Source organism: Drosophila rhopaloa, unplaced genomic scaffold (assembly GCF_018152115.1).
Source record: "Drosophila rhopaloa isolate 14029-0021.01 unplaced genomic scaffold, ASM1815211v1 contig_167, whole genome shotgun sequence".
Taxonomy (NCBI): domain Eukaryota; kingdom Metazoa; phylum Arthropoda; class Insecta; order Diptera; family Drosophilidae; genus Drosophila; species Drosophila rhopaloa.
The window spans coordinates 5,236,406-5,261,175 of NW_025335047.1; the positions used below are offsets into that span (position 1 = coordinate 5,236,406).

Below are 24,770 nucleotides of genomic sequence, written 5' to 3' on the forward strand. Positions count from 1 at the left end.
GAAGCATTAAAAAAGATGTTTACACAGCCTTGACACTTGCCCCTGCATCTCAAACACCAGCTGCCGTCGCTTTCACTCGCACTTCTATTACACCCACCCACGAGGGCCACAAAAAAGTAGCCACACACACTGTTTGTTGTTCGGCTGCTTGTATGGATTCCAAATCATCCGAAAAAAGCGTGTGCCATCTGTCGCCTACACGATGCATTTCCAAAATATTGATGCCGGCCAATAAAAAAAATCGGAAGTAAAAAGCGTTCGCTTTTTTCGTTTCATTTCGTCAACAAATTGGCAGGACGACAGCGGGGGGAATCGTGGCGGGGAGTAGAGGACGAGGTGTTTGGACCGGACCAACAGGCTAATCGACCGACCGCCTTGGCAGACGCGCGTCAGACGAACTCGAGCCGAGTCCCGAAAGGGGAACGAAAAGAGGAAAAGTTTGGAACGCGTGTGGCCAAAAGTTAATGAAGCGTTTAAAAATTAACTTGTGGCCAAGTGAAGGCAAAAAACGCAGAACAGTTAGGCCGAGAATGTGGCTCCAGTTAAAGCATTATGGCTGCTCAGCGGCGTCAAAAAATGTGGCCTTAAAAACGTATTGAAAGTAGTTAAACTTAATTATGGACCAAAGTCCTCGCACGTTATAAAACTTGTAATGTTAAGTGTAAGTGTAAGCCCTATTGTAAGGGATTGTAGATGGTCAGCAGAATCTGATATTATTTATTTAAAATTGAATTATCAGCTAAATTATTTTCTGCTTAATTGCTTTTACGTTATAGAATTTAAATTTTAAATTTAATGATGGAATTTAAGCGATCTTTAATAATCTATAAATTTATTGTGTTTTCAAAGTTAAATACAAATTATCAGGAATTAGAAAATGCAGTTCAAGATACTGTTTGTTGAAATACAAAATCTGTATCATAGTTATTGTGAAATCTGAAAAACAATTCAATTGATTGAATATCCCCACTAACAATAACCCTGAACAGCAAAGTGAAAGAGTAAGAGGTCACTGTAAGGATAGAGATCGCATTGGCATTGATCTATTTCCCTCATAAATATGTATTAAATTAGAGGACTCCTTTCATATTTAATTTCTTTTGTACCCAAAGGAATAATCAATTCAAGAACGCCTTCAAATCCTAGCTCGCTCCCGCCGTTCTCATCAGCATGTCCTTGCTGGGTTCTTTGTGTGTTTTTATTTTTTTTTGTTTGCCCAACCCTTGAAGAGATTGATTATTGTTTATATTTGTGCCCCTGCATCGATGTGTATATCTTTATCAAATGTATGGGCATGTGAATGCAGTGCAAACAGGCCAGGCGAAGGATTGTGGTCAACGCCAACGCATCCCCTTTTGAATTGGGGCAATTAAAGTTGTTCTCCCGACTCACTCCGATGAATAGATATACATAAGACACGTGGTAGAACAGGGACAGAGAAATTATCCCCGTTTCCTTGAGGACGAGCCCAAGGTAATTAACCCCTTCTGGCCTTCATCTTTCACTTCTGCGAGGGCGTTAAGTCAGACACGAGTTTCTGGTCAATTTATCAAATAATTCCACGAAATAATTCCTGGAAATCGAAATAGAGCGATCATCGAGCTGAGATTCAGAAATCGAAAGCCGTCTGGGATTTTGTCCTGGCGTCTGTTCGATCGCTTGTAATTATGCTAATTATGAGTTTTATTTGTGTTCTGTACTTCCAACTCTCTTCGAGTTAATTTAAAGAATTTCTTGACTCACGTTGAGCCTTTGTTCCCGCCGAAAAAACATTAGCCTAATTATCCTGCTCATAGATTTTCACACATTTTGCTCTAGTTCCAATTATCCAGAACTCCTCTTCCTGCTGAAAATGGCAAGGACCAAAGGACTTTCTGCCAGGATCATTGATCATTCGGGTAATTTGCTGGGAATTTCTCCTCAGCTACCTGACTAGACTTCGTCATAGCTCCTGTGTGGTCACTTCAGAAAACAACAAGTGACATTTGCGGTTTAAAATATCAATTTTCATAAAATGCAATTGTCACCTTAGCGTCGAGACCTCCCCCAATGATCAAGAAACTGTCAGCGCTCCGAACTCTCGCTATCTCAGAATTAAATTTTTAAATTATAAAACACTAGCCAAATGCCTGTACAGATTCCGCCAGACAGTAGTCACTTATCTGATGGTCAATTTTTCAATTTCACTGGCTGATGTTGAGAAATTGCCCCCGGGCCATCGATATCAGTTACGATTTACATTTCACTTTTTACACTACCCAAAACAAGGTAAAACATATCAATTACCCACGATCGGGGTTTGTTGACAGTCGCACTACTGCATTGGGGGATTGGGATTGGGATCGCATTGCTGTTGCTGTTGCTGTTGCTTGTGCTGCTGGAGGATCCTTCCTAGAAAGTCATTTCTCACACTGACCGTCCTGGGATTTGTTTGTGTTTAATTTCGATTTCTTTTGTCCGGGCTACTTGACTGCCGGCCAAGTGTTTTCAGTTTTACACCAGACAGACGACGGTGCGAGGTGAGGTGCCAAATGTGGCAATGGCACCTATGGGAAATGGGAATTATCATAAACTGACCTCCGCCGAATTAAGTAAAAAAAAAAGCAAAAAGGAAGACGAGGGCCGAAATCCTTGAAACCGTTTGAAAGTTTCGCTTTTTTCGGGCTCGCATCCCCTCGGTTGTTACCCTAATTTCGGTTCATCTTCATCCAGACTCTCGGGCCCTGATCATCGGCAGCTTATCTCATCTCTCTAGCCGGCGCACGCGTGTCATCCTGGGCAGCAATCAAAGTGATATGAAAATTGCATTTGGGTTCAACAGGTTCGCAGTTTTCGATTGCTGATCGTTGCGGCTCATGCACCGAAAGAAACTATGGTAAGGTATTTGGAAATAACATAAGTTATCATTTGGGTTAGTATAGATATTTTTGGTCTTAAAGAACATATTCCTTTTTGAATCATAATATATTTTAAGAATATCTTTTCAATATCTTTTTCGAAAATGTATAATATAAGATCAATTAGGTTTTAAGGATCAATGGCTAAGTAACATAAGATTGCCATGAACTAAAAGAAAATAAATCTCTGTGAAAGCCTTTTAGAAATATATATATATATATATATCCCTTCAAACATAGACATCGTTTTCTCCAGTGCACTCTTGCTGTTCTTTGCTGTTCTGTTAATTTTGTTTGCCTAAAGGTTAAACGTGCGAATTTCACCCAAAGGCAGTCGCTAGTCGAGGGCTCCAGGGACTCGGATTTCGGTGGTAATCGGTCTGACTTCTGACTGGCCATCCACTCCTGCTCCTGATCCCACTCCATTTATATCTGCGATTCGCGTACGGTACGCGAATTTCGCTGTTTCGCCTAATTAAATGTAATTTGGTACTTCCTTTTCAGCCGAAATAATGCATATAAATAGTATCTTTAGTTTACATTTTATATTCCCCCACCCGCCACCGGCTCTCATTATTATAAATTTTCGTTTTCTTTCAGCGATCGGCGAGTGGCCTCCGATCGGGTCGGCAGTTCGGATCCCCTCCTCCCGGAGGTCAGTATCGGTATCAGTAGCGTCCCGGTCGGGGTTGAATTCAAAGGAATTCGCTGGGCCCTCCGGCACTCTCTCCTTTTTCGCGGCGAACAAATCTTAAGTGCAACAATATGGCAATTGTTGTGTATTGCTACGCGAACTTGTTAATTGTTTCGCGCTCGAGTGGCCGAGAGGTCTGAATGGGCGGCGGGTTTCTCCGTTTCGAGGTGCTCCTTGGGCTGGTTTTCAGGGAAACACTTTCCAGACGGCCCATTGTGGCCTCCTCCATTCATGGAGTGCAACTAGAGCGGGATCGTGACCGGAATGCCGAGAGGTTCCCGCAATTGCTGCTTTGCCGCCTGCCGCCGCAAATTAGATGCTCAATTACGCTACGAGAATTCCTGGGTAATTTCAGAACCATTCAGAGCTTCAGCCATTTCACACAGAAAAAATATTCTTTAAGGTGTTAGCAACTCTAATTTAATCCAATATCTTTCTCAAACATTCCTAAGTGCTTTTAAAAATACACCAAAATTAAAAATGGTTTTTGAGGACATATGTAAACTCAATTCAACATTTAAAGTCTTCACAGATTACTGAAAGACCACTGAGTCGGTGGTCAGACTATATGTTCCTATCATGTACGATCTAATCAAACCTAATCGAACTTTATCACTTTCTGTCAGAAACATATCAGTATTTCAGCTGTAGTAATGCAAATATTAAAACAATAATATTTCTAATTTAGTTACATTCCTAAATACAATATATTCAATTATAAAGGAATAAAGGAAAAGACTAGAGATAACGATTATATACATCTTTTTTTGTAATATGTCAATAAGTATTTCTCCTATTTTTAAATTTGTTCGGTTAGATAACCGTAATAAAGTTCTAAAGGATCACTATTAAGATTCATTTTATTTTTTGGTGTATAATAAAATTACCTCGGACCTATGCTCCTAACATTTTTTCATTGTGCATGCATTAAATCTGTGTGCAATCCTGAGAGTGAGTCACTCGCGCACTCGAAAGTGAATCTTAACCACGTGGTGTTGCAGGTATAGTCATCTTAAGCCCCTCGCCTTCGCTTTCTCAATCATTTTTCATCCTAGCCACTTCCTTCCGCAAAATGTTCTCACACTTGACCCGCTGTCGGGAGACGCCCAAGGATCGGGATCGGACTCGGAAGTGGTTGGGCAACAGGAGGCGACAGCATCTCTCCTAGACATCGACAGTGTTGTTTAAAAATTTTGAAAATCTTATTAAAAATTGTTGTTATTGCTGCCGCGGCCTTTTCTCCGTCTTTTTGGTGTGTGAGTTTCGTTTTCGTTTCTTTTTTATTGCTTTAATCATTTTTATTTTGTGCGGCTTCCGTGCCACCTGTTATGGTTACGACCATGGCCAAGAACCCGAGAATCGAAGGAGCCAAGGAGCCAAGAGCAGCGCAGCCGAGGTCCTTCAGAGCCTTTTTGATTTTTCTCAAGTGATTGCGTAGTTTTCATCTGTTTTTCTTTGTTCCAGCAGTGTTTCAAATTTGAATTGATCACTTGGCCGTGATCTGGGATAGGGTTTCGTGGGACTGGGACCCTATCCTCTCTCACAACAATAGCAATCACAATTTGTCGATCGGTTATGATGCCCACTTCCGACTCGGAAACGAGGGTAGAGCCACCAAATAAGGATGCAATATGCACCATGAAATTAATGTTTGATAGCCACGTTAATGCCGGCAAGTTTTTGGGGCTTCTTTTAATAAAATCGAATCTGTTTTCAGGCTCAAACATGACCTGGATTTGTCCAATTAGGGAGCAATTTGTCAATGAGACAATGAGTGGTACATGAGTTATAATTAGTGAGATGAAATTTAAATAACAAATATAAACAGAAGATTATAAGAATAATTAAAAAAACTCATTGATAAAGTTTTAAAATGCACTTACTTATAAAAATATTATTTTAGATAAGTAACACTTTAAAATGTAATTCGAGTTAACACAAAATTAAAATGCATATACAGTACAGTCTTAAATTTATGGAGCCAATCTATATGAACATTGTAAATTTTGTCCTTAACTTATCATTCTGAAATATGTGTAGCGAATTTGTCTTGTTTCGATAAGGGATAAAGGATCACTTCTGGCGCCAGTCAGTTGCGAAAGATCAGCTCAGATATTGATCGCCACCGATGTTGGCAAAACAAAACGACCGTGTTCGAATTGCCGCATCAAAGTCGGCGACAAAAATCGCTCTGACATGCCCCGATCCAATCTATTCACAAATACTATAAGGAGCACTGAGCTGATCTGCCATCCCTCAACTCGATGCGGATGATAACCATCAGTGGGCAATCTATGACAAAGCACCGGCTCAACAGGAGGTGAGGGCGTGCCCAAACAATGACACAGTGGGCGCTGCAAGGACTCGTCGCAAAGGACTTGGACGCGATGGATGTGTGTATAATCTAGTTTTAATTTTCATGGGAATTAACCCATGCCCGAACCAATTTGCCGGCTACTCCGAACAATGTGCAATTTATGCGATATTTGTTTAAACAATTTTGAACGGCTCCCATGGACCAATTCAATCCCGTCCAGTGTTTGCCTCCATTCGAAGCCGTCGTATTTGCTTTGATTTCCACTTGACTTTTTATCGCTGCCGAGGAGCATATGTACATATGATATTTCCCATTTTTTCCACCTCTCCAATCGGTGGTCAATATTTGCAGAGCCAAGTCAAACAGCGGCCAACAATGGTAACGATTTCCTCCTCCTCGACTTCTTCCTTCTGCATTTGCATATTTAATTTGCCTTTAATGAATTTTCAATTTGACAATTGCCAAAATGCCACACAGGACGAGGCCAGGATTCCATTTGGAGCCAGGCCACCCACGTCGGAGATCTTGTGGAATGGGAACAGCAAGTTACAATGAAGTGGACATGGAGATGGAGATGGGGATGGCATGCCACACGGATTGCATGTCCCCAGTTCTGCTCCTTTCGCTTTTCGCTCTCTCATCTGCAAAATGGGACAGAGTGTTAAATGCTAATAAAATAAGTAACATACAAATTTTTCAATTTCATCCAAAAAAATAACTGGGCCGAAGAGTTTTAACCCGAGCAGAAGCTGATGGATTGGAATTGGGATTGGGATTCGGTCTGGCTCTGGACAACACTTTCACGGCCCAGAGCGACTTGCTAATGGGAGTCGTTGACGTGCGCCTACTTTCCTCTTATTGGCATCATCTCCTGCGCCTACACGCTCCACATGCCAAGGAAAGTCCCTGGGAAAGGGTAAATAAAAGTATTAAGGCGACTCCAGAGTGATGTGACTACTAATAAATAAATGCAACTATTCTGGGAAACCCAATTATATTTCCCAATAATAATGATGAGGTAACAACATAAGATATGTTGACTAGTTTAACAAACGTTTTTATTAAATATGATATTTGCCACATGCAATAATACATATTCGTATCATTACAATATCATAGTAATAGCATAATATAATTTAATTAATTAAGATTTGAACAAGATAAATCTCAAAAGTAATTATAATAGAAACCTTAAAAATGTATATAATGAATCTTATAGTAATCTTAAAAATTACAAAACCCTATTAAATCTTATATAATTTATATTTAATGACTAAAGATCTAAGTATCTAGGCTTTTAAAATATTTTTTATAAATCTCTGGGAGATTAGTTATGATTCTGATTCATATTATTTCATAAGGGCATTAAAGATTCCTTTTAGAAGAGCTGGCAACAATTGAATTGCTTTTGTCACGCGCTTTCTGGAAGCTGCTCCACATCAGTTGCATGCCCATCGCCTCTCCTTCGATGCACAAGTTGCATTTATGCATATTGACATGAAAGAAATGGCCCGTTACCAGGGTAATGATGCCAACGATGATGAGGCGGAGGTATTGGAGGAATGAGAGGTACTGGTTCATGAGGTATGTGGGTCTGCACTCCTTCACATCGGTCAGCTACTCGATAACTGACAGGCACGCAAGGCGCCCCATTCTGAGCATCGGGGAAAAAAGAACTTAACCCTTTTTGCCCCCTCGTGTACTGCAATGTGCGGCAATGAAAATGTAAATTTCCAAATCGATATGCAGCGGATGCCTTGACATCGGCTAATGCCGATAAGCGTAAACTTTACAGCGAAGATGCGATCCGTTGGATATGGCCTACACACTCGCACATTTCTTGCAGGTGTAACCTTACCGAGCAGTTGCGGCAACTGGCTCGTAAATTTCGCAGGACATTCGGGACTCGAAGGGTGTAAGGACATTCGAGGACAGTTTCAGGGGTGGACGAAAGGTCAAACTTACCTGTGTGCGCTTCCAATAAATTCGTGGTGCCGATCCTGGTGCGGTTTGTTGTGTGACATTTTTATCTAATTGACAGCGTTTTTATTGCCCGGCAAAAAAAAGATCAGATCCTTGGGGCGTGCTACTTGTTGAGTGACTGGGTGGCCGCGGAACTTCAAAGACCTAGGAGGATCGTCATCCTCCTACAAATGGGTGTATGTGAATTCATTGCATTATGATTTCCAGCGAATCATTAGGGATCAAGGGGCGTTGTTACGAAAAAGGATCTGAGGACCACCGTGTGCGAGCCCCGTTTCGCTGTGTCATCCTGGCATCTACAACTAAATTCCCTGCTCCCTGATCGAAGCCACGGCCGCTTTAATTGCGAGGCGCTAAAATGTTTAGTTAGTGTCTGCCACGCTTATTAGCCAAGGCGAAGGTCAGTACCGGGGATTCGGGCTCAGTCGAGCGTGTCCTTGGGTGAGCCGGCGCTATCTACCCTCTTCAAGGACCCGGCAACAAGCGTATCAATTGGAAAATTTGCCAAGTTGTAATAAACAAGATTTTTCATTGCGATATACCTCCCCCGACTTTGGGTCAGCATGTCGAATGACCAGGCGGCGGTAAATTTGTAAGGGTTTCCCTGGTCAGGTAGTTTGTACCTCCAATCGATTCAGATTAGATAAACTCATAAGTACAAGTCCCACTCTGCCATTTGGTGCTGACAAATCGCCGAGGGATTTTTGCAAATTTCGCCTCACTTTGCGGTCGACTTTAATCCCGTTTAGGGACGCGATTGTTTGTCCAATTTCTGTTTGCATTTCCGCCCATATTCCTGTTCCGGTTGGGAACCGGCCACCACCCTGTAATCATCTTGTTAGCGGCTTTAGATGCACTGATACCACGTTTCTAGCGCCATTTTAAGCTCTGGACTTAAGGTGAGGTGAAACAAGTTGCCGAAGAGCAGGCCAACTCACCACCATTTGCCAACTCACCACCATTCGCCATTGGCCCATCCACTCGGGCGGCACGTGCTGTCCGCAATGGGAACTCGTTTACCTGTCCCCTACCTGCGGTTCAGGCCCTTCTGGTCGACGTGGTGGGTTTGCCTCTGCGTTCGCCTTTTGCGGGTATAAATAGGGCCGAAAGGACGAGAGGCCAGTCAGAAACCCGCCAGCAATCGCAGCGTTCGCATCGTTTTTACCCAGTCGTATCACAAACAGCAGCACCATGTCGTCCAGTGAGATTTATCGCTACTACTACAAGACTTCCGAGGACTTGCAGGGCTTCAAGACAGCCGCCACCGAGACGTACTTCAATCCCATGGCGGCCTACAATCCCGGGGTGACCCACTACCAATTCAATGGCAACACGTTGGCCAGCAGCAGCAACTACTTGTCGGCCAATGGCTTCATCAGCTTCGAGCAGGCCAGCTCCGATGGCTGGATCTCCTCCTCGCCGGCCAGCCACCGTTCCGAGAGTCCCGAGTATGTGGACCTGAACACCATGTACAATGGAGGCTGCAACATGGCCCAGAACCAGCAATACGGAATGGTAATGGAGCAGGCAGTGGTTCCGGCAGCTCCTGCCATTCCAGTGGCCAGTCCTCCAGCAGTGGAGGTCATGGGCTCCTCCAATGTGGGCACCTGCAAAACAGTGCCTGCTCCGGCGGCCTGCCCGAAACCCAAGCGCAGCTATACCAAGAAGAACCAGTCGAACAGCACCGCCACCGCCACTTCCTCCGCATCCTCGCCTCAGGTACCGGCTCCAGTCAATCTCTACACCGAGGAGTTCCAGAACTTTGACTTCGACAACTCCGCCCTGTTCGACGACAGCGTGGAAGACGATGAGGACCTCATGCTCTTCAGTGGCGGCGAGGACTTCGAGGGCAACGATGGTTCCTTCGACCTGGCCGATGGTGAGAACCAGGACGAGGCTGCCGGGGGCGCTGGAAAGAAGAGGCGTGGCAAGCAGATCACGCCCGTGGTGAAGAGGAAGCGTCGCCTGGCCGCCAATGCCCGTGAGCGCCGTCGTATGCAGAACCTCAACCAGGCCTTCGATCGCCTCCGCCAGTATCTGCCCTGCCTGGGCAACGATCGCCAGCTGTCCAAGCACGAGACCCTCCAAATGGCCCAGACCTACATCTCCGCTCTCGGGGATCTGCTGCGCTAGGAACCCCATCCACATTGCCACTCTCAGTTATTGTTGGAGCTTGCCAAATGTTGTACCTACTCTGTTTATGTATATAGCCAGGAGCCCAGTAGTGAATTACCGCTTAAGTATTATGCTGTTTATTGTTTAGTTAATTAGCCTAAATGGAAGACAATGATTAAGACTAAGGAAGACAAAATAAAAGCACAAATAATTATATAAACTATTTTCTGGATATTTATTTGCTTGGATTCTTTTACAGCACTTCCCGTTTTCAGATATGATGCATATAAAAATTAGAGTTTCATTACAATTGCACAGTTGAGAAATACAATGTTGTTCTGAATGAAATTTAATATTATTTTTATTATTCTTTATAATTTCCAGTGTGTATATCCATTCTTGAATCTAAGATATACATAAATCTTGAAAATTAGAATACAACAAATATCCATTGCTAATGTCAAATAACTATTGGATTTTGTTTAGGCATCGTTTCTGTGTTTTGTATTAAAATCATAATTACTGCAAAAAGTGCACATTCTACGAAAAATAACCTATTAAACAATTAAATGGCTTGAAAATCAATGAGTATTTAACTAATCTACTCTTATTTTCATTTCAAACCTAAAATAAATAATGTTGAAAAACCATAATCCATCTAAGAGAAGGCCCGAGCAATACCTCCAGTTAAATAAGCCATCCAAATCTTTTATCTCGAACGGTTCTGTTTCCTTTGCCCCTCAGCATCCACACTTATCGGCGGGGCATCAATTCTCACACAGTTTTCGAGGGTTTAGCGTCTCGCGCCCAGTGAATTGGACTTTATTATATGGGGGAAGGTGATCGATTTGGCGCTTCGCGATCAATTTGTAGACAGTTCGACAAAATTAGGGCCGGCTCCTCGGGCTGGCCAAAACAAATACGCAGCGGACGAGCTGCGATCCCCAAAGCAGTATTGTTGTGCCAATGCCAATAATTACACGCCACGGCGCGCCGGAGTGTAGCTGCCAAATTAAGTTAAGTGTTGGGCTGATCTGCTTTCAGCAGTCGCAGGTCGCATGTCCGTGCAATGTCCGTCCCCAGGTCCCAAAAACCTTTTCAACTTTAAGTCCGAGTCCGAGTCGAGTCCCGAAAATCAAGCGCCACTCACAAATCGTTTAAGACGAAGTTCGATCCTCGATCGTTGCTTGCGGATAACCTCAGCGGCTTAAGACCTTAAGCCGAAACATACACTCAGGAAAAAAGGAAAATAATTATTACAGTATACAATAATTTTATCTCAATAACATTTTTGAATTTGTACTTTAACATTTTAAAGAGATTTTTAATCTTACACGAAAATAGGTTACATTTAAATTTGATATAGAGATTACTGCCAAAGGATTGCTTTAACTTGTTTAAGTATTTTAAATCATCCCAGTAGTAAAATATATTATTTGAAAAGTGAAAGAGGGTTTTAATCTCTGATCATTAATAACTTGAGCTGTGAACTTGATTAAAAAATTTTGTAACTAAAAATATATTTTACAGCCCAGACTTACTTCCGTTTTTTGGCTGTGCAGCATTTCATTCAGCAGAAAGCGGAGCAGATCCCCGGCTCAGTCAGTCAGTCAATCATTCGGAAGATTCGAAGCCAATTTGTTGATAGCGACAGCGACTGCTGACGATCGACTCCCGCATGGGAATTGGAGCGCTTGGGGGCGGCTGGCGCGGTTGGGGGCGTGGCAGCGACCGGATTTCGTGGGCTGTTTCTGTTTGTTTTATAAAATGATTTTCGGGCGTCGCCGCAAAAGCTGCGCGGATTTCGGGGCACATAATCAAAAGGAAATTCACATAATTAGTTACGCGGCATCGACAGGGCTTCGTTAAATTGTTAATGACTTAATTTAGTGGTCGCGAGGTGCGGGCGTCTCTTGGCGATCCAGGCAATTATATTTGTATGGGCGAATGGGAGATATACCAGCGATATCCTGCCGATATCCCTGGAGTGTCGCTCTTGTTAGCGACAATTTACGGCTTTGAACGCTTCCGCACAAAGCGCTGCCGTCAATTTGTCAATTACACAAATTGTTCGGGTTTCGGTCGCCGTTGCCCCGCCAAAACAACAAAAGGGTGCGATCCGGGGTCCCAGGGTTTTCCCTCTTCCTGCCGATATCGGTCGTTATTTCCGAGCAGCAGCAACAGCTACTGCCACCTGCATGCAGCTGCACAGATTCGGATATTCGAATTCAGATCCAGCTTCCAAAATGCAACTGCCTGCCAATACAATTAGTTAGAATTCATGAATGGCAACCTGGACCCCAGTCGAGTTTTGGCTCTCCGCTCTCGGCTTTCGGCCTTTGGCTTTTGGCCATGCCGCCGACACAGCAGCAACATCCAGCGGACACAGCAGCAACATCGGAGACAGCAGCAACATCGAAAACAGGAGGAGCAGCAGCGGCAGCAACTTGCATGTCTTTGTCAATTTATAGACAGCTTGCCTGAGCATTATTAACACGTATTATTATGCATTCGATGTCCGTTCTGGGGCTGCATATTTTGTGGGTTTTTCTTGCCTTCTGACAGGGGCAACGAATGCCCCGAAATTTGTCATGTCGATAATTGGCGAGCTTTATTTTGAGGTTTTTGAGGTTGCTTATTTTTTGTATCCGAAGCTTAAGCAGTTAGTTGTCCATGTAGCTGCATATGCATCTGCAACTGCATCTGTGTTAAGTAAGTTAATGAGCTTTAACACCATCAATTTGTCACTTCTTGTTAGTGTCGCCATGGGGCAGGATCTGAATGGGTTATTGTTCCGATCGATTCGGGTTTTGGGGCTCGAGTTCATTGATTGCCAGCTGAATTGGTCTTTAGGGCTGTTTTGTGGTCCTTAAGAAATGGACTCGTTAAGTGCAGATCGGTTTCAATTGAAGTTCGGGGACTTTTATTTTAGCATTGAGCTGCAAATGTATCAAAATAAGTCTTTAACCTTTTTTTAAACCTCCTATTACTATAACTTCTGTTAGCTTGCACTTTTAACTATAAATTATAATAAAATAATAATAACCATATTTAAAATTAATAACAAACCTGAATGCCCTTATAATCTAGTAAAATAAACAAATGGAGCAACAGGTAGTTCTGGTAGGCCATTGTATCTTGTAAAATTCAATTACGCTTCGTAAATTTTATAATTGCGGTTTTGGTATGTTTTGAAATAATTTTTTATGTTTTTCTTTCCATTCAATAGAATTTCTCATGCCTTTTTGGGCACAATTTCCCTCATTTTTGAGAGGTCTAACCACAAGTATTACTTTGTATCTTTTTTCCTATTCTCAAGTGCAGTTTCCGCTTCCGCCGATTTGTTTTGGCATTGTTGTGTGAACATTTTGCGCTGATCCTTTAATCGTTGCGCAACCTTTGCCTGCGAAATTGCAGGATATCAGGTCCGAGACCCAAGGATTCGGTGATTAATGCCAGACCTTTCTCCCAAGTCGCGTGTGCAGCGAAATTAGTGAGTGTTCGTATTGTGTGTGGGCATCGGCATCCCATTGGTTTTGGCCAAACTGAAAGTCCGGGCCAAGTGAATGCAATTATTAAGTCATAAAACGGACAGCGTAAAATGCCAAAGTCTGTAATTAGCGACACCAAATCACGACGGCCGCGCCCCCTTTTCTCCTTATCCTTTCCCAGCCCATTATCGGACATTGTGTGAGGTCCGCGGGGAAAGGAGAAAGATTACCTGGCCAAGGGAAAAAAAAACATATAGAGGAATGGAAAGGCGGCGGAGGAAGGACTCTATTAAAGGTCACCGTTTGTTTAGGGAAGTTTTGGCCCGCAAGAGCGGCAATTAGTCAAACGATTCGCAATGCATCTACCATCAATCAACGGCGAGTCCTGGGCTCCGATTACCGATCCTGATCATCATTACCATGGTCCTCCTCATCGGGAGCAGTAACAAACTTAACCGTTACCCATTTGACAAATAATTCGCACGGCCAACGGCCAAAGGCCAAAAAATCTCTGGGTAACTCAATTAGCCACACAGACGATGACGATCGGCACGGCACAGTTGACTGACTTTCGGTTTCCAGACTTCCAATCCATGTCCATCCAAGTAGGTGGGCACCCCAGATACCCAGATACCCAGATACCTCGGATACCTTTGGCATCCCAGAGCCAAAAGCCCAAAGTTCTTAGTATCTCACGGTGCAGCCAACGGTGATCCAAGATCGACAGTGAAAGTGCATCAGAAATCAAAGTCTTTCTCGATTTTTTGACAAGTTTTTGGCGAGGCATCAAATTAACACAAGGCAAAAACTTTAAGATGCTACCAAAACGAGGCACAAAGCAAACAAAAAAGCATCGAGTATATGTTAAAAGAATGAGAATTTATTATACTCTAAAACTGAACTTTTAGGCATTAGATGTCCACCAAACCTAACAAAATATTATGTAATATAAATAATATTAAAAGTATATTGAAGTAAGGTAGGAAAACATCATGACTTGTTTAAAGGAAATCACAGAGATAAATTATTTTATAAATCTATACCTACATTAATAAACAGAAATGTCATAGAGTATTTAATTATTTTTCTGATTTCTTAGGCATTCATCAAGATAGAGTATTCGATTGTTTGGCTACACAAAAATCCTTTTTTCAGCGTTTTTTAACTGAAATTGCCACACGCAAGCCATCGCCGTCGCTTTGTCACGTTAAGAGGAGAGTCTGGAGATTTGGTCTGGTCTGCTTCTTCTGGCCGAACAAAGGATTCCTGGTCCGGTGGATGGGGCCTGTAATTTTGTATTGACATTGGGTCATTTGATACAGTTTTCCAGCTCATTTGCTTGTAATTGGGCACCGAAGTCTCGGCCAGACTCCGCATGAAATCTGCGGACCAGATCCCTGCACATCCCTGTCCCAAAAGCCTGCGCTCGGGTTGACGACTTTTCAAATTATCAGTAATATTGTGGAACTTATATATTTATTAATCAGGATTTCGTGTGAAAAATGCGTCCAGGGTGCGTCCATACTCTGAGCTTGAGCTGGGCTCAGCAGACAGCAACAAGAACCGCATTTTCGGCAGGACCCGGCAATTTAATGTCAACGACGTCGGTGGCGTTGGCATCACTTCATCTCTGGGCCAGCTTTTTTGGGCTCCTTTTTCATTGGCAGTGGCTTTGGTTCAGGGGATGGTGGTGGGGGTCTGAACTGCCACCTGCATTGACTGGCCTCCGATTCTGCGCTTTTTTTTGGGGGACTGTCGCGGCCTGGAGTGAGTGTGAACTTAATCCCTTGGCCCCAATTATTCAAGTAATTAAGTATTAATGTGCGAAATTGTATCACCTGCGGCAAGGGGTGAACCGGCTTTGTGCTGAACAAGCCGTGATTTTCCAGCCGATTTGTGTTTAAACGGTCGTGAAAGTGGGGCTTCTTAAACCCGATATCGGGAATAAGCTGAGCTTAGAAAAAATGGTTTTGATTTTTGGAGAACTACTCGTAAAAGAAATTATTAAGAATTTGTTTTAAAAGCTTCTGTTTGAAAAATGTTTCTTTAATCAAATTATCTAATAACAAAGCCATTTAAAACATATACCCATAAGTAAATTTCAAACTTAAAAATAACATAATATAATAATTGTTTATTAATTGTGTACTTAAATTTATGTATATTTATTTGTATAAATGTAATTTCCCATTATTTTTCGATAGTATTATGAATTTGCTACACATTTTAAATAATAACTTTCATTAATTTGTATAATTTCAACCAACAAGTAATTAAATTCGTTCCTAGAGTAACCTCACCAAATATCTTCCCAGAACAACTATAACTTTGAGTGATTGCCCATAAAATATGTCTGATGAAGCGGCCAAAGATCTAAAGAATCGCATCCTGTAATCTGTACAATTAGCAGATATAATCCGTGTGATTCCACCCAACTAAAATGTCAATAACAATAAATTCCTGGCAGCTAAGCGCCGACAAAAGTGGCGATCAAGATAGCAATGTGATCAGCTCATAACTGTCAAGGGGCAATCAATTGATTTGCCCAGCCCAGTCGAGCCAAAAAAAAAGGGATGAGGGAATGGGAACACTGGCAAGGATACTCCGTGGACCCCACAGGACTCGCTGCGCATAATATTTTAGAGGCGTGTTCCGCCTGTCAACATTTTATGTTGGTGGTCAGAGAGTCAAATTGTGGTCGCAACTGACACAGCACCCCAAGAAAATAAAAAAACTCTTTGGATGCTGAGAACCGCGCGGGTGTTCCCAGGACAGGTCCTTGAGCGGACAATGGAACAATGGCGAGTCCTTTGTGAAACAAAGGAACCTACTTACAACACATTATGACACGAAAATGAACATGAAAACGAAAACTACTCGGAATGCCAATGGGCATTTTATGGCCCTCCATCGTCCTGATTCATTGCTATTGCTCTATTTCTCGGGCTCCCGGCGAGCTGCGGCATGTCCTTGTGGCTCCTTTTGATGCATTGAATTTGCGCGAACCAAAACTAATTTTATTGCTTAATTTTTTTGTGTGCCAGTGGCTTTGCGGCGATTCCTCTAATTGAATTGCGCGATCTGTAAAATTATACATTTGTCTCCTCGGCAAAGTTCATTATTTAATTCTCTATGCGGACCCCTTGCTTATCCCCGATCTGTCCGATATTAAGGTTTAATGTAAATTCATTTTTTTGTTTTCGTTGCCTTTGATTTGGCTTTGTTTATGGTGGTTTGGTAAACGATTTAGGAATTTTACACGCCTAGCTGGTGGATAATTTGCTCAGCCAAGCGATTTATTATTCTAGATTTATTTGGACAATTTGTTATTTATTTTGTTACCCATTCAACAAAATAAAAGTAAGAGTAGAAAATTAGTAATGGTTTTACTGAAATTGTTTTTTAATATACTGGGGATTTTTAATTAATGTATGTTGACTAAAATAAAATCTATAAAATGTATTCTGAAATTTAAAATTGAATACTATTTGTATTTGATTGGAATTCAATGATCGCTGTAATGCAATACTGTTTTAAACTCTTTCCTAATTTTCTTCATATTGTTTATAAGACTAAAATAAAAAATCGTATAAATAAGTATGAATCAATGTTTTATTCGATATAAAGATTTTAACAGTATTTGGTTTTGCGTTTTCTCAACCCTTAAAATTGTTTGATTTTTCTATCATCTTCATAGACATAGCAATTATTGTGGCGGGCATCTTTTGGAGTTTGGCCAGCTGACGCTTCGATCTTTTGGCCTGATCCTCCGATCCTGCGTCACACGTGTTCATTTGGCCGGCATGCGCGCGATTTCGGGGCTCAATTTGGATTTGTAAGTCGAGCCCCGAATGTCTGTGCATCCTTGTCGGCCTCACACCTTCCCCAATCCGCATACCCAATACGCATTGCCCATTACTCTCTTCCCATTCCCCAAGAGCAACCCTATCGTTGGCCAAGTCCTTTAAGCCGCTTGTCCTGCTGTTGCTGTTCGGGTTCGACAGTCTTCCCCGCGCTTCCTGCTCTCGTGCCCCGATCGGAAGTCAGCAGTAACTGTTGGTCGAGTGCTCCTGCTTCCTTGAAATTGTCTGCCAGGGCAAGAGGAAGAAAAAACCCAACCGTAAACGAAACAGCTACAAAAAGTATAATTTGAACAGAGCCGAGAAACGGTCGGGCACTCGAAAAAATAGAGTAACTATTAAAAGAGCAATGAACAAAGAAGGGAATTATTAAAATGGCTCCAAACAATAAATATTCGTTTATTGATTAGTTTAAATTTGTACTACACAGTGTGGAACTAAGAATCAAACAAGTTATTTTCTACGTTTGAAACATTTATTATTCAACAACTTTGTAGTCTTGTAAATCACAATTCATTATAAAGATTAGCTTAAGCAAATTAAATAAAGTATTAGGGCGCTATTAAACTCTATATAGATTTGTAAGCCTAAGTGGAAAATAATTAGCTTGAAAACACAACCGCTGTTTCAAAACGAATTCTAAAATTTACAAGAATTTTTTCTATAGATTGTACTTTGAGGTACTATTCTGCACGCATGAATAACACAAGCTCAATACCATATTAGAGAGGTTTCAGTTTTTAACTGCTTTTGCGTTTAAGTTGTTAAGTTTTGACTGAATTTTTTTTAAATACTGTATAAAATAATTTGTTGAATTTTAATTATAATTCTAATTCGAGGAATGGAATAATTTTTCTAAGTGATGAAGCGAAGGAGCGTGGGCAACCCAATTTCCAAAGTCAAAAGTGGCACCAGATGACGGCGTGCGCCGTCCGTTTGTTCTGGGCCAAAGACGGGGCCAGAAAGAGACGGGGCGAGAGGTCCTTCGGGAGGAGGATCGGCAGAAGATGGCATATGTTGCGCCTGGCTCTATCTCGCTTTGGCCACTGCCCCGCAAATGGGTCCTTTTCGCTGGCTTTCACTCGCACGCCAGCGCATAACAATAACAATTATTCCTTATTGTGTGCCCAAGACGCGCCAGTTGGTCGCAGGCGGAAACCTCGATCCTCAAGCGTATAGTATATTATATAGTAGTAGTCAACTGCTAGATATCCCGGGGGCTAGGACGAATCCGCTTTTGGTTTTCGGCCTACCAAAGGTCTAGTTACAGTTACCCGAAAGTTCGGCGGTAGCATTTGGGAGCCCACGCAATTAAAGCTGCATCAATCAAAATTAAAGGCAATCCGGCAGCGATTTTTAAACGCCATCTAGGCACGTAAGCCGAATCCTAAAGGTGCCGGCCCTTTGAAATGTAGATCCTCCGACTCATATGCATGACAGAATAGCTTGTGCCAATACGTCTCAAGGTAAAGGCCATTAAATTCAAATTAATACAGTGTGGCTGGCCACCAAGCGCCAGCTCTCAGCTATTTGATATTAACAAAGTTGTGTACAAGTTGTGTATAGTAGGCTCTTAAATAAAACCCAATATCTTTCCACAGATACCGTTTGGTTGCAAGGATTATTATTATTTAGCCAGTTAAACCAATAATTTAATAATAGTATTTAAAACTAATGAGATTCACTGCAACGCAGTGAAGGGGACATCTCCGACCCTATAAAGGATATATATTCTTGATCAGCATCGCGTCCTGAGTTGATATAAGCATGTCCGTCTGTCCATCTGCCTGTTTTAGTTTTAAATATATCGAATTGAAACTTTGCACATCCCTTCGTTCCTTTTTCCATTTAACTGATTGATCGGAAATGCCATAGCTTTGCTGTTTGTAAAGTTAGGAAGTTTGGATTTTCTATGGGTTTTATTTTTGGCCAATCAATTCGACATACCAAATTTCATAAGGATCGGCCAACTATAACCAATAGCTGCCACTTAACTGAACGATTAGAAATTCCATAACTTTGGTGTTTTTAAAGTTATTAAGAATGCATCAAATAAATAAATTTGTAGAATATAATTTATAGAATATTCTGCAAGGGTATATAAACTTCTGCTCCGCCCGAAGTTAGCTTTCCTTTCTTGTTCATTAAGTAATTTTGCAATGGTAAAAGCTTGTAATATACATATACATATAAAAAGTAGTTAAAATCAAGTGCGCGGCTAAAAGCCCGATCAGTTCGCGTTTGATACGAAAGTGCAAAGACCATAAAGGTAACAACAAATATAAAAATACCTTATGAAAGATGAAACTGAACTTGGAATTTATACTTAAAACACTTATAGGCAATTCAGTTTTGCATTGATCCCGCAGAGTAAAGTGAACACACCTTACAAGAAGTTTAGAAATATGTCCCGTAGAAAATTGGACTTGGAACTTGTACTTAGCACCCTGCTCAAAGCAGTGCGATTAAGGAAGAATATCAGCCGTCCAGAAGGCAAGTTATAGTTATTTATGTACTTATAAATTACTATTTTGTTGTTCACAGCGCGAGCAGCAGACGAGGACCAGATTGAGAGATTTTCTGGGAACCATACAGCGCGTGAAGCAGACCATTCAGAAGGCGAGTTTCTCGTATTCACTCTATAAATGGTTAACATTTACAGAATCGTCTAATTGCAGGATTTCTAGAACGGGTGTATAATTTCATCTTGGAATTGACTATGCCTATATTGGAAAAAATGTTTGACTTTGTAGAGAACGTTATTTTACAAGCAGTTGGTTTCGTGGAAAATGCTGTGGAAGTTTTCATACGAGAAGTTAAAGTGCAACAAGCGGCACTAGAAGCCCTCGTGAAATATTTAACCAATTATTTGGGCTTTGCCATTACTTATTAATCAAAGCATTTCATTTGGTTCGATACATACATATGTACATATACCCATATTTTTAATGGCAATTAATAAATAGTACTGATAAGGGGTAATCGTATAGCTTCCTATCTATACATATAAAGCTCATCAATTAGTAATATATCAATAACTTTAAGGCCGGGGGCTGGCGGTGGGCGGGTCCATCCGGATCATCTTACTGATAAGTGTGCCCTGCACTATATAAGTAACTAATTTTTATAAAATTTGTCTATTAATAGTCTACAGTAATTGACGAGGAAGACATTAAGACTAACAGTACCTATGGCCTATAGGCGATTTCCTCGGCATTCTCAATAAATTATTCCAAAAATTTCCACCGGAAGAGTGAGGTCACTTTCTTTTAATAAGTTGTTGCAATTATTGCAGCACTACATATACACATATACAAAAAAATAAATGGTTTTGATATGGGGTAATTTAAAGATAACGTTATAACTAAAATATCGATAACGAGTGAGACTTGATTTCTATCGAGTAACTTTCCTCCACAGCGTGGGGACTTACTTTTAATTGAGAACTGATTAGCGAACTGTGTTCAGTTGCTAGAAAGATCTCCACCTACAAAGACTACCACGTCTACAAATGGCCGTAAGCACCCAAGAGCTACTTAGTGCCCTGTCCATACTGGCCGACAATGAAAACATCCAGGTGACTGTTACGGAGTCCGCCAAAGGAGCTGCCTTGTGTGCTGTCAGTGCCCTGGTCGGGGGATTACTAATGGGTCCCCGGGGGCTGGCGGTGGGCGGGGCCATCGGCGGTCTTGCAGCCTACAGACTTACAGAAGGCGAGTGTGTGGTGCACCACAGTGAGCACTGCTCTTATCAGTCTTTTCATTTCAGGAAACTTCAAGTCACTGAGTGATGTCATTTCATACGATATGTCGGAAAGTCAGCGCCGAGAACTGAAGGAACATGTTGTCAAGGCTATATCCGAAATTAGAACTGTCGATGCTATACAGATTGCTGGATTAATACTTAATAACCGGCAGGTGCAAAATGTTGCACTAAGCGCGGCCAAGTCTTTTGTCACTAATCGTATGGGAATGACCATTATTGATTAATCATCTATCCAAATCAATATGGAATAATAAAAGACTTTGTAAAATTGTATGCCTGTATTATCAATATATTCTCTAATGGTTATCTATAACTGATTAAAATAGATATTATGGCTAAATGTATTGGTCAAACCAAGATCTATTACTTTAGTATATAAGAGTTGTGCGATAATGTTTTTATAAAGGGAGGTTTATCACCTTTACAAAGTACTGTGTTGTTAATTCACTCTCAGTTGCTTTACAGAGCTGGACCCTTAAAGACCATTACTTTAACATTAAAAAGCTACAAATGAAGGACGACATGGTACTTGGACTTCTGTGCACATTGGCCGATAACGACGGAATGCGGGTGACTTTTAAGAAGACGTTCATAAGAGCTTTAGGAAGTGTTTTTGTTTCTGGTGCAGCTCTAGTTATCGGTGGAAAGCTGATGGGTCCCTTCGGCTTGGTTGTGGGTGGTGCCGTCGGTGGACTCGCAGTTTACGTACTTTCGAAAGGCTAGTTTCCCACGGACTATTGTGAACACAACTAACGTCAGTCTTACAGGTCAAGGAAGGTTCAAGTTGGCTAGTGAAGTTATTCGGAGTGATTTATCGAACAAGCAGCTCCGGGCACTGAAGAACCATGTGATGAAGGATTTACCATCGGAAAAGGACCAAGAAGTTGTGGCGATAATCCTAATGAACGATCATGCACAGTTTCTTGCACTTGAAGCGCTTAAGAAATATTTTACAAACTCTTTGGGATCAATAATTCTCAATAATAATTGTGTAATGCCAAAGATGTATATTAAAATTGCTGGGGAAGAAATATTTTAAAGCCAAATAATTAAACACAAATCGGTTCGCCTGTTATTGGGGTTCAAACGTGATCAAAATCATGGTTTTTTGTAAAAGTGTAATCAACAAGTCAACAGGAAATACTTATCAAAGCCCTTTTTAATAAATGCTTATATATCGATGACTAACCTTATTTTCTGCGAAAGTATCAGTCTTGTAAGACGCCAGATTGTGTAATGTGAAGAAAAAATGGGTTTGTTATATTCGTACAAGGGCATCAAGTACTTTCTATGTTTAAGTAGGTTCGAATAGCTGATTGTTTTCAACCCAATCTACAGTGGATTACTCTTGGATGTCGGGTTCCAATAGACAAGCGTCGCGCGCACGCCGTCACCAAAATCCGTCAGATGTCTGAGAGTGCTCAACAGATGTTGGAATAGGTGGAATTTGTGCAGCTACAACTGCAAGGCGATCATCATCAGGGCAACAACTGTTACGGGCAGTAAAAATAAGATAAAATTCAGACTCTTAGTGAAATTGCGCCAAGAGCCGAAATAAAGAGTCGTAGACATTTTGGTTGTTGCACTGCAAACAATGAGGGATACCTGAGAAGCGATGCTTGGGAGTATCTGACAGATAGTGGCTATGAAATTGCGCTCAGTGTGTCGGAGGCAGGTCAAAATAATTTGGCTTACTGCGGAAGCGAGAGGAAGAGGAAAATAACTGGCCGATCTCGATCCCCGTCCCTATCTATCTCTTTCTAGGGCCAGCTGTCGCCCATTCGGATCCGTATGCTACCATATATCGTGTGGTTGCCACGTGTCGTGGGCAAGTCCATTGGGCAATTGGTCAGTTCGGCCGAACAATGGCCAATTAGTATGCATGCGACTTTGAAAAGTGAACTTGCGATTAGCCACAAAGTTGAAAGAAATATTCCTCTACAGAAGAACCTCTCTAAGTCAAACCAAAGTGATGTGGAAACCGACCTCGCATGTTCACTTTTAGACATTGACACTCAGTAGCCTTACATATTTAAAATTCCATTTTTAATAGTATTTATTACTTACTTGTTATACTTGAATTTGTGATAGTATTAAAATTTAATAAATTATATTATATCACAATACCTAGAATTTTAAATAAACTGTAAAAGGTTCGACTATTGAAACAAATTTTATTTGACTACTTTGATTTTCCTTTATAAACGTCACAGATAAACTATTTTTACATATGCCCAAGAAATGTTATGGTAATTAATTTTAAAAGAAAATTGATAAGATATATTAAAAATCGATTAACCAAAAAATGGTCATTTTCGAGAAGTTCGCCGTAGAGAAGTTCCACTGTGCCTACAAATATGCAGATAGCTGCACCAGATCGGCTGCAGCAGCTGTAAAATCAATCAAAAACTTGTCAAATAAATGTCATGCATAAGCAATAAGTGAACAGGATGTGGCGAGTCCTCGGCCTCTGTCATCTTGTGGGTGCATAAATTTGTATTTGCCAGAATTCTCTCTTAGGACTATTGCTTACAGGAAGGGTCCAAGTTCACTGTTGGCACTGGTCCTGCTCCTCGCGCAGAAAGTCCCCAATTTGCTGCACCACGGCTGCCCTGCACTCCTGCGCCTGCTCCACTAGCTCCTCGGCAGTCCGATGGGTCTGCACCAGGAGCTGGGAGGCAATGTGCATGGATTGGGCCATGCCCCGGTTGATTTCCGCCATGGCATTGATGAAGCAGACAACGCCGCCAGATGAAGGCGAAGGGTTGAGGGGCAGAGGAACCAACGTCTGGCACTTGGCCGGCAACTGGGCCATTTGCTGGACGAATCCCTGGACTCTGGACAAAGCCACCTGAGCCTCCTGGCGGAAATCCTGCAAGAGACTTTCCAAGCCGCCAGTGCAGTCACCCAGTTGGTAGGTCACGTTTTCGTTGAGTTCATCCAAACTCCAGGCCACATTGCAGTCGGGATTGGCCACCATCAACTGGTTGGTCTCGTAGATCACGTCACTTAACTGGGCCATCCCATTGGCGGTCAGGACCTCGATATTCCCGGCTATATCCTGCCGAGTGCGATTCATTTTTCCCTCCAACTGATCGATGCTGTCCTTGCTGACATTTACGGCCGTCTCCGCCAGATTGTCCACCACCATGGAGACGGGTCCGTAGTTCGTGGTATCCGAATCCATCTCGGTTTCAAAGCGGACCACCTGGCAGTTCTGCAAGAACGATAGGGTTTACCCCAAAAATATTTGTATATCCCAAGGGCATTACTTACCGCTAAAGTAAGCGAAAGGAGACAAAGCATTCCAATGGTTTGACTCATCGTGTTTCTGTTGCATTTCTCTAGTGCGACAAGCTCCACAATTGACTTGGTATATATAGTCAAAACATTTGCTTACTGTTTCGATAAGAGTTCGACGCTTAAAAATCACACTAGACAACACAGATTGCCCATTAACCTAATGAAAGTTCCATTTCACGAATGGCATGGATTTTCTAATACTCTTACTCTTTTTATATTCTAACAATTTTATTAACTAAAGAAATATAAAGTTTCTTTGAATATTTTTGTAAAGTAAACAAATGCCAATTTAATTTATTTTTATTATAAATCTTTCCCTTTTTTTTTTAAATTATCGATGTAAAC

At 41.6% G+C, this 24,770-nt stretch overlaps 5 protein-coding genes across 5 annotated transcripts; 4 read left to right on the forward strand and 1 right to left on the reverse strand.

Annotated features, from left to right (window-relative positions):
• Positions 1–9,034: 9,034 nt before the first annotated feature.
• LOC108050096 (protein atonal) lies at positions 9,035–10,187 on the forward strand. The gene has a single exon (XM_017131591.2). It carries the CDS (start codon positions 9,083–9,085, stop codon positions 10,022–10,024), a length of 942 nt encoding a protein of 313 aa, XP_016987080.1. The 5' UTR covers positions 9,035–9,082; the 3' UTR covers positions 10,025–10,187.
• Positions 10,188–19,577: 9,390 nt separating this feature from the next.
• LOC123037522 lies at positions 19,578–20,339 on the forward strand. Its single transcript, XM_044458606.1, has 4 exons — positions 19,578–19,626; positions 19,699–19,850; positions 19,902–19,976; positions 20,036–20,339. The coding sequence occupies exons 2-4, from the start codon at positions 19,763–19,765 to the stop codon at positions 20,248–20,250; spliced, it is 378 nt and encodes a 125-aa protein (XP_044314541.1). The 5' UTR covers positions 19,578–19,626; positions 19,699–19,762; the 3' UTR covers positions 20,251–20,339.
• A 438-nt stretch (positions 20,340–20,777) lies between these two features.
• On the forward strand, positions 20,778–21,395 carry LOC108050091 (protein C19orf12 homolog). The gene is made up of 2 exons (XM_044458605.1): positions 20,778–21,070; positions 21,126–21,395. Exons 1-2 carry the CDS (start codon positions 20,869–20,871, stop codon positions 21,344–21,346), a joined length of 423 nt encoding a protein of 140 aa, XP_044314540.1. The 5' UTR covers positions 20,778–20,868; the 3' UTR covers positions 21,347–21,395.
• A 176-nt stretch (positions 21,396–21,571) lies between these two features.
• Positions 21,572–22,306, forward strand: LOC108050095 (protein C19orf12 homolog). The gene is made up of 2 exons (XM_017131590.2): positions 21,572–21,840; positions 21,890–22,306. The coding sequence occupies exons 1-2, from the start codon at positions 21,633–21,635 to the stop codon at positions 22,159–22,161; spliced, it is 480 nt and encodes a 159-aa protein (XP_016987079.1). The 5' UTR covers positions 21,572–21,632; the 3' UTR covers positions 22,162–22,306.
• A 976-nt stretch (positions 22,307–23,282) lies between these two features.
• LOC108050089 lies at positions 23,283–24,459 on the reverse strand. The gene is made up of 2 exons (XM_017131585.2): positions 24,399–24,459; positions 23,283–24,339 (listed from the first exon to the last, which is right to left on the reverse strand). The coding sequence occupies exons 1-2, from the start codon at positions 24,444–24,446 to the stop codon at positions 23,671–23,673; spliced, it is 717 nt and encodes a 238-aa protein (XP_016987074.1). The 5' UTR covers positions 24,447–24,459; the 3' UTR covers positions 23,283–23,670.
• Positions 24,460–24,770: the final 311 nt, after the last annotated feature.

What these genes read in the sequence shown, in the direction of transcription:
- LOC108050091 (XM_044458605.1), top strand. Translation starts at nt 20,869, where the DNA reads ATGGCCGTAAGCACCCAAGAGCTACTTAGTGCCCTGTCCATACTGGCC. An exon ending in AGCCTACAGACTTACAGAAG is followed by an intron (nt 21,071 to 21,125) that starts GCGAGTGTGTGG and finishes TTTTCATTTCAG; the next exon opens with GAAACTTCAAGTCACTGAGT.
- LOC108050095 (XM_017131590.2), top strand. Translation starts at nt 21,633, where the DNA reads ATGAAGGACGACATGGTACTTGGACTTCTGTGCACATTGGCCGATAAC. An exon ending in AGTTTACGTACTTTCGAAAG is followed by an intron (nt 21,841 to 21,889) that starts GCTAGTTTCCCA and finishes TCAGTCTTACAG; the next exon opens with GTCAAGGAAGGTTCAAGTTG.
- LOC108050096 (XM_017131591.2), top strand. Translation starts at nt 9,083, where the DNA reads ATGTCGTCCAGTGAGATTTATCGCTACTACTACAAGACTTCCGAGGAC.
- LOC123037522 (XM_044458606.1), top strand. Translation starts at nt 19,763, where the DNA reads ATGTCCCGTAGAAAATTGGACTTGGAACTTGTACTTAGCACCCTGCTC. An exon ending in GAATATCAGCCGTCCAGAAG is followed by an intron (nt 19,851 to 19,901) that starts GCAAGTTATAGT and finishes TGTTGTTCACAG; the next exon opens with CGCGAGCAGCAGACGAGGAC. An exon ending in TGAAGCAGACCATTCAGAAG is followed by an intron (nt 19,977 to 20,035) that starts GCGAGTTTCTCG and finishes GTCTAATTGCAG; the next exon opens with GATTTCTAGAACGGGTGTAT.
- LOC108050089 (XM_017131585.2), bottom strand. Translation starts at nt 24,446, where the DNA reads ATGAGTCAAACCATTGGAATGCTTTGTCTCCTTTCGCTTACTTTAGCG. An exon ending in TCCTTTCGCTTACTTTAGCG is followed by an intron (nt 24,340 to 24,398) that starts GTAAGTAATGCC and finishes TCGTTCTTGCAG; the next exon opens with AACTGCCAGGTGGTCCGCTT.